The following is a 9,044-nucleotide window of genomic DNA, read 5'->3' on the forward strand; positions in this document are numbered from 1 at the left end:
TCAGCAAAGAAGGAGTAGGAGGAGAGAAACAAAGGAAAATAAACGAAGGAAAAGCCAGGAGGATGGTGGGCATGATCATGAACGCAGGCAGCAGGACTATTAATAAATACGAGGTAGACAGGAGTATGTGGAAGGGGATAGCGGTGCCATACTGCCTGTACGGGTCAGAAATAACAGAGTACAGGGAAGGTGACCTGGCAAGACTAGAAAAGCTGTAGAACACCATGGCCAGATGGGGACTGGGTGCTCCTAGATGCACAGCCGTGGAGGCCTTAAGGGGAGAAATGGGATGGAGTACATTAAAGGAGAGAATTATAAAGGGCAAGATGGGATTTATGAAGAAAATCGAAGGACTAAGTGAAGAAAGATGAGTATAAAAGGTGATAACAGAGGACAGAACAACATCCTCATGGAAAAAAAAATAGCTAGATGGAAGAGGAGAGAAAATCTTGAAAATGAGTGGAACAGAATGAGGGTTCAGGACATCAAGAAATGCATTGCCACCAATGGCCTGGAAAAATAGCAAGCAGGAGCAGCAGGAAAGTCGACTTTAAAATGGTACAAGAGAAAACAAAAGCCTGAAAGAGAAAATTGGTACCGGGGAGACTGGGGGAGTAAGCTGCTGTTCAAGGCAAGGTCTGGAACTCTAGAAGTAAAGGGGAGAAGCAGAGACGAGCAGGACCAAAACTGTAGCTTGTGTATAGGGGAAAAGGAAACAATAGAGCACCTGATAGTGGCCTGTGACAGGTATGAAGAGGAGAGGCAAAGGCTATTGGCTTCAGTAGTGGAAATTATTGGGGAAGAGGAGTGGCATAGCAGATTGGAGGAGGAAGACGGAGGAGTAAGTACCGTGTTAGGACTATATGGCAGTAAGGAGGAAGCAGTGAAATTAATCATGGAGGTATTATAACAGGAGGCGCCCTCCCGCGCCGTCCCCACACAGGCGAGTGAAGCCAGTGGGCGGAGCTTACAGAGTCTGTGGGCGGAGCTTACAATCGGCAGATAGACCCAAAACATTGCGATCTCCTGGGCGGAACTAAGGGAATTTACCACTTGTTTTTGCATCTAGACGAAAAATTAAAAAAAGAATTGATGGCTTGAGTTATGAAAAGTACATAAAATTTTCCTATATATTTAATGTAGATCTATTATTAACGACATTTAAGGTCAAGGCAGTCCCGTGGCTTAAAAAAAAAACAATGAAAGGGCCCCGGCATTCCATGACAGTGTTTGTCCCTCGGCCTGGCACACAGCGTGCAGCAGACACAGGGGAGTTAATAACCTCCCAGTAGTACCTATAGCCTAGCCTAAGACGCATTGCTACCACATCCTGAGGTGCACTGTGTCGCCCATAGGGGTAAACAGTGGTGGGAGACACTTGCATAATGGAGGCTGCTGGTGCTACCATTGTCACAGCAGTGTCTGAGTTGGGTAGCAATGTTATTATGGAAATAATCCCTAATTATATTCTTAACATAGCTAAGCGTATAGTCAGTGTCAGGGTCCACTGTGTCATCCTGAAGGGCACGTCGAGCAAGGCAGTCTGCCTTTTCATTGTGCTGGATGGAAGGGCACCCAGGTGAAGTGGACCGTGGCACCTGCGGCCTCAAGGGCACGGAGGGCAGTCAGGCACTTAGTCACAAGATCACAGTCTGTAGGGGAGGAGGACACAGGTTCATGTAATGCAGCCTGGCTATCAACAAACAAGTATACATTTTTGCGGAAAGCTGCTACAGTGTGGCGAGCCTCAAGTATGGCATACAGCTCAGCCCGGGTCGAGGACAGGTACCCTGGCAGCCGCCTGGTAATCTCAATGTCAGTGTACAACAGAACTGCAGATTTCTATCATATGTAGCCCTATCTGATTATACAGTTCTCAACTCACCTGTGAAATGATGTAGAACCACTACGTTCCCTTTTCGTGCAGCCATATGAACATAATTATGAACATAAGAACGTAGGAGTCTGCAAGAGGTCGGTAGGCCTGTACAAGGCAGCTCCTTTGAATCTAAGCTCCCGTGTATCTAGCCCCACCTAATATCGCTGTCCATGAATTTATCTAATCTATTTATTAATGTGACAATTGTATTGGCAATCAGCACGTGACTGCAAACCTGTTCCACTCATCCACCAACCACTCTGTTAGTAAACCAGTTTTTGCCTATGTCCCTGTTGAATCTGAATCTATCCAGTTTAAACCCATTACTTCGTGTCCTACCCGGTTCTCTTACCAACAAAACCTTATAATTATCCCCCTTATTAAAGCCCTTCATCCATTTATAAACCTCGATCATGTCTCCACGCACCCTTCGCCTTTCTAGAGAATGCAAGTTTAACTGTTTGAGTCTTTCCGCGTATGGCAAGTTTCTCAACCCCTGAATCATCTTAGTCATCCTCCTCTGCACCGATTCTAACACTTTGATATCCAGGTGACCAGAACTAAACCACATAGTCAATATGAGGTCTAACTAATACTAAATATAGTTTGAGGAAGACTTCGGCGCTTCTATTGCTCCTTCTATTGGCTCCTTCAAATAAATCCCAGTACCCTATTTGCTCGATTTCTAGCATGAATGCATTGTGCCCTTGGACGGAGATCAGGAGCTCACTCAGACCCCTAAATCCCTCTCGCACCCAGACCTGCTTATGAAAGTGTCATTAAGCAATAGTTATGTGAGGGGTTGTTCCTACCTACACTCAGAAAAGGCAGGGATTGTATGCACTTTCAATGCGTCTACTGGATCAGCTGATATATGTTTTGAGTCTAAGGGGGGTGGGGAGACAGCGGACCAATAGCGCGTTGGCTTCACGTTCGTGACGTCATGGCGGCTCCTCCCATAATACCTCCATGCACAGCCCCAACACACACATACACACAAACACACACACACACACACAAAAAAAAAAAAAAATGCATGCCCCAGAGACGCCGCGCACACCAGCCCGCAACACCACGAGGAGAGGCGGCACAAGGCAAGGGCACAAAGAAACACACCGGGACAGGTTTACTCACAGGCTCCACACACGTACACCAATGTCCACAGGGCACTACAACTATAGGGCACTCAGAGGGGCACGAAACGGGGAAACACGGAGGCAGGGCAGCACAAGGATCGGAGGACATTTCACCGAGCATTTGTTTTCCCATCATGCACCGCGTGACTCAACGTTGCCAGATTGCCTCACTCAGCCTCTTATATTTACCGACTTCCGAGCCAAAAACTGTCTCGTGGACCCCAGTAAGGAGATTCACCTATAATTATCGTTGAAATAGTTAATTCCTGATGTTTCTTGGCAATAGTTAGGCGTCAGAAACCGGTAAATACTAGGCTCTGAGTACGATATCTGGCAACAGTGCCGCGTGTGTGACGTCACGCCCGCCAGAGTGTTTAACTGGTGCCCACTGGAGCCCAAACCCCTTATTTAAGAAGCTAAAATGGGTGTTTGTGCGGTGTTCCAGCAACACAAGGAACTTAGGAAAGAGTGGCCTAAGGTTTTACAGGTTCCCCATAGACAAGAAAACCTGTCGAAAGAGGAAAATAGCGCGTCGCCGGGCAGATAAATATGTCGCCAGAAATGCCGCGTGCGTGTGCTCTCGTCACTTCTTAAAAAGTGGTTATTTTCCAAGGAGTGATGGTGCCACTTGGTGACTAATGGCTACAAGGGCACTGAAGCCAGGGGCTGTACCATCTGTACATATTCCATCAAAACCACATGCAGGCATGTATCGTGACACAGTGAAGATGAAGGTGACTGGTGGCGGCGGGGTGAGTGTTGTGTCAAGGGACAGGCGAGAGGCTGCACGGCCCAGATGATGATTCAGGCCCTCCTCCAGTGCCATTTACAGGTGCCAGTGGCTTAATTCAGAGCTATTGATTGATGTTGATTTATTGATTGTGCATCTGCTTTGGGCAAGCCTCTCACATTGATTTACAGGGAGTCACTAAGGACAGGATATGTGCCAAGAGACTTTCATAGTCACATGAACTGTTTAACAGTTTAACCTAAGTCTATATATACCAAGTCAAGTCACTCTGCTTCAAAACTGCGACCGGTACGCGCAGGAGGCGGTTTTGGGGCGGAGCAGCGGGATGACGTCACTTGGAGCCAAAAAAATAAATACCCGCCAGTTCAGGGGTAAGTAAAGTTGGGGCCGTGTGTGCACTCTGGATGTGCATTCTCGCCTTCCACAGCGCGTTCAGGCAAGCCACTGACGAAAAAATATGCCTTTTTATTGTGCTATTGCGTGACTGTAATTTCAATGACTACAAACGACGGTGTGGGGTGTGAGGGAGGGCATGTTGAAGTGATTGATTTAAATTAGTACGCCTCCTCGTTTTCTCTAAATTCCTGTTTCTACATTCTCTAGTTTGGCTCCAAGCAGTGTCACACATAAACTACGCCTCGGCCGTGTCTCCTCCCACAAACCTGTGTATGACTGGACTTGGTGTATATAGACTTAGATAGTTAACATTCTCTGTACGTACGTTGCACCATCTTTATAATTATACTTCCAAATTTGTCACACCAACTAGGGGCTGGGCTCTAAAATTGGTATGGCCAGTATACCTATAAAACCTTCACAAATGTAAAGCAAAAGAAGTATTCTAGCTATGCACTCCCCATGCTATTTTCTAGGTATATTAGAAGCAGTAGTTGGCTAGATTAACCAAAACATTAAAATTCCTGGAAAATTAGTGAGGCATTTGTCACATTATGTATTAGTAGACTAGGCGGATCTTTCCGGTTATACGAACTATCGATTTTTTGGGTATTTTTACATTTTTTCAATGTATTTTTTTCCGTAGAATCCTAAAATGACAATTTTTTTTTGGAGAAACCAATAGGTAAAAAGTTATTCAACTTTAAAGTTATTTATTCCCTATGTAATACTGAAGAAATGCTAACTTTCATTTTTCCTCTCTTTCAGGTCAAAAATCAGCTAACCTAACCTAACCTAACCTAACCATCAAAGAATGTATGTCTTACATTTGATAAAAGAAAGGAAAAATAAAAGTTTGCATTTCTTCAGTAATGCATAGGAAATAAATAACTTTAAAGTTGAATAACTTTTTATCTATCCATTTCTCCAAAAAACCAATGTTATTTTTGGATTCTACGTAAAAAAATACATTGGAAAAATACAAAAAAAAATAAAAAGTCGATAGTTCGTATAACCGGAAAGACCCGACTAGGCCAGTTTTGCATCACTATAAGAGAATGGTACAGCATTCCTTACTGATTTAGTCACCGATATTTTGGTAGGGATACAAGAAAGAAACATGAAACACACATATGGTATAGTATGGACAAAATACAGCATCTGTGACAGCTCAACTTCAGCATTTTTTGATGTTCTCTTGGTTAATTTTCTCGATTTGGTGCATAAATGTTCCAGCTTACAACAAAAGTTTCATTCTGGACTAGTTTCATATTCTGCTGCATTAAAATAACGTAATAGAAGGGGCTTTCCCATGCTTTCGCCATGGCTTTCGGCACCAGTGCGCACGAGATGACCATGGCCTTACTTTTAATGTAGAAGCATGTACAGCCTTCTATGTAGAGCATCTCAAATTTGATCAAAATTCACTACGAGTAAATAGAAGGAAGTATTGGGACAGGAAGGAGAAGAACTTATCCATACGGAAATAAGTATTTTTGACTCGATCGAAGTCAACTAACCGTGTTACACAATCATGCATGTCATTGTTAGATGTATATTATCCAGTAAATGGAGACAATACAACATACAGGTCAGGCACCAGTTACTGAGATGGGTTGGTTACATGTTTTTAGGGAGAGAAATGGTTGTGGAGCGGTGGAGATGTCTTGATCACCAGAGATTAAAAAAAAGACAAAAGTGGAATAAATAATAAGATAGCTCCTGAGAGAGAGAGAGAGAGAGAGAGAGAGAGAGAGAGAGAGAGAGAGAGAGAGAGAGAGAGAGAAAAATATGAGATGGCCAGCTTCAAAGAGAAAGTGAAGAGGTGAAGATGGAGAGATTAATAAAACAAAATAGACAAAGAACACATGAAACAAAAGTGCGAGATAAAGATAGGAAAAGAGTAACTGAAAGAAAGGGAATCATGAAAAAAATGAAGGAAACAGAGCAATATAGTCGCACCATCTCTCTCTCTCTCTCTCCGGTATATTATAAGCAATGAGTTCCATCATTACGTGTCCGTGGTGCAGTGGTTAATGTGGTCTGGGTTTGAACCCCGGCCCGGGCAGTCGGCGTGCAGTCCACCCAGCTGTTCATCCTTCCTTTCCGGCTGGTTGATAAATGGGTACCTGGGGACACCTGGGAGAGGCACGCTGGGGTAACTCTGGTGCCACACTGGCCCGGCGTCTTGGGGTGATGGGGATGGCCGAGTGTTGTCAAAGAACAGGGGAAAGATGTCTGGAGAAATTGAGTTTTTGAGGTACTGAAGGTCACCAAGTTCCCTGTGCCCCATTAAGAAGTGATGGCAAGGCCAGAGGCTAGGTGTTCCGCAGCGTCCAGCCCTGAGCCGTGTAATTCCCCCCTATGTGTCTGCACAAGGTAAACCTGCCATGGGCGGCAGGCTTACCTTATGCAGATGCATTGAGGAAAACAGCTGTTTGGTCAGGCCTGTCGGCAGAACCAGGATGGGCTACCAAACGCTGCCCCCCACCACATACATTACTTTGGTTGAGTTTATGAAAAGTTCCATGTTTTTAGTCCACAATATATTTATCTGTGAAGCACAACAAGAACGGTGTATACAAGCCGCGGACGAGACGAGTGACAAACGTGTGGATGTCGCGGCTGCCAGCCTGTAACTGACCACTGCTGGCAGAGAGAAGTGCAAGCTATACAAAATTGTACTGTCACGTGATTCTTGAGTCATATGGAAAGTTCCGTGCATAACATACCTCGGCTACGCGGATAACTTATCCTCAAATTGAACAAGTAAAAGACATACACATAAAAAAATGCAGCATTCAATAGAATGTTGTGCACGGTGGTAACATTACAGACATTGTACATAACAAAATTATAAGGTAAATATGGGACATCCATGGAGTCTTGCAAGATTCATGAGGTCTTTCACCAGTGTGTGTGTGTTGAGGTCACTCTTAACTCTGAACTTTTTGCCACACTCACGGCATTCAAGAGGTCTTTCACCAGTGTGTGTAAGGGTGCATGTTGAGGTTACCCTAAACGCTGAACTTTTTCGCCACACTCACAGCATTCATGAGGTCTTTCACCAGTGTGTGTAAGGTTGTGTGTGTTAAGGGCACTATTCCTACTGAACTTTTTGCCACACTCATGGCATTCATGAGGTCTTTCACTCTTTTTGTTTTAGTTTACTTTTTCAGTCTTGATTATGGGTGATGGGGCACTCTGCCAAGTGCCTAACAATCACCCACTTTTTAGAGGCTGCAACTGAGGGTTCTTTTTAAGATGGTCGTGGTTCCCTTAAGGGAAATTGTTTGGATTTCTGTTGCCCTCGGGTTTCCTGGGATTTTAGCTAGATGATCTTTGAAGTTCTTTTTCATTAGGATTTTTCACCAGCGTGTGTAAGGGTGTGTGTGTTGAGGTCACTCTTCCTACTGAACTTTTTGCCACACTCGTGGCATTCATGAGGTCTTTCACCAGCGTGTGTAAGGGTGTGTTTGTTGAGGCTCTTCTTAGCACTGAACTTTTTGCCACACTCATGGCATTCATGAGGTCTTTCACCAGTGTGTGTAAGGGTGTGTCTGTTGAGGTTCTTCTTAGCACTGAACTTTTTGCCACACTCATGGCATTCATGAGGTCTTTCACCAGTGTGTGAAAGGGTGTGTCTGTTGAGGTGACTCTTCCTACTGAACTTTTCGCCACACTCTTGGCATTCATGAGGTCTTTCACCAGTGTGTGTAAGGGTGTGTCTGTTGAGGGCACTCTTCCGACTGAACTTTTCGCCACACTCTTGGCATTCATGAGGTCTTTCACCAGTGTGTGTAAGGGTGTGTGTGTTGAGGGTACTCTTCTGAATGAACATTTTGCCACACTCATGGCATTCATGAGGTCTTTTACCAGTGTGTGTAAGGGTGTGTCTGTTGAGGTTACTCTTCCTACTGAACTTTTTGCCACACTCATGGCATTCATGAGGTCTTTCACCAGTGTGTGTAAGGGTGTGTGTGTTGAGGGCACCCTTCATACTGAACTCTTTGCCACACTCACGGCATTCATAAGGTCTTTCACCAGTGTGTGTAAGGGTGTGTGTAAGGGAGTGTGTGTTGAGGGTACTCTTCCTACTGAACTTTTTGCCACACTCTTGGCATTCATGAGGTCTTTCACCAGTGTGTGTAAGGGCGTGTCTGTAGAGGTGACTAATCACAATGAACGTTTTGCCACACTCATGGCATTCATGAGGTCTTTCACCAGTGTGTGTAAGGGTGTGTGTGTTGAGGTCACTCTTCCTTCTGAACTTTTTGCCACACTCATGGCATTCATGAGGTTTTTCATCAGTGTGTGTAAGGGTGTGTTTCTTGAGGTAACGCTTCCTGCTGAACTTTTTGCCACACTCATGGCATTCATGAGGTCTTTCATCAGTGTGTGTAAAGGTGTGTGTGTTGAGGTCATTCTTCCTACTGAACTTTTTGCCACACTCATGGCATTCATGAGGTCTTTCATCAGTGTGTGTAATGGTGTGTGCCTTGAGGGTACTCTTCATACTGAACTTTTTGCCACACTCATGGCATTCATGCGGTCTTTCATCAGTGTGTGTAAGGGTGTGTGTGTTGAGGTCACTCTTCCTACTGAACTTTTTGCCACACTCATGGCATTCATGAGGTCTTTCACCAGTGTGCATATGGGTGTGTCTGTTGAGGGTACTTTTCCTACTGAACTTTTTGCCACACTCATGGCATTCATGAGGTCTTTCATCAGTGTGTGTAAGGGTGTGTCTGTTGAGGTCACTCTTTGTACTGAACTTTTTGCCACACTCACAGCATTCATGAGGTCTTCCTCCAGAGTGTGTGGGTGTACTTGGTGAGGTCACCCTTCCCAGGGAGTCTTTTCCCACACTCTTGGCACTCAT

The 9,044-nt window shown here is 44.7% G+C and overlaps 1 protein-coding gene across 1 annotated transcript; it reads right to left on the reverse strand.

Moving 5' to 3' along the window:
• Nucleotides 1–7,520: 7,520 nt before the first annotated feature.
• On the reverse strand, nt 7,521–9,044 carry LOC126989334 (zinc finger protein 84-like). Its single transcript, XM_050847963.1, has one exon. The coding sequence runs from the start codon at nt 9,042–9,044 to the stop codon at nt 7,521–7,523; it is 1,524 nt and encodes a 507-aa protein (XP_050703920.1).

This window comes from Eriocheir sinensis, unplaced genomic scaffold, assembly GCF_024679095.1.
Source record: "Eriocheir sinensis breed Jianghai 21 unplaced genomic scaffold, ASM2467909v1 Scaffold113, whole genome shotgun sequence".
NCBI lineage: Eukaryota > Metazoa > Arthropoda > Malacostraca > Decapoda > Varunidae > Eriocheir > Eriocheir sinensis.

Coding starts and splice junctions, on each gene's coding strand:
- LOC126989334 (XM_050847963.1), bottom strand. CDS start 9,044: ATGAGTGCCAAGAGTGTGGGAAAAGACTCCCTGGGAAGGGTGACCTCA.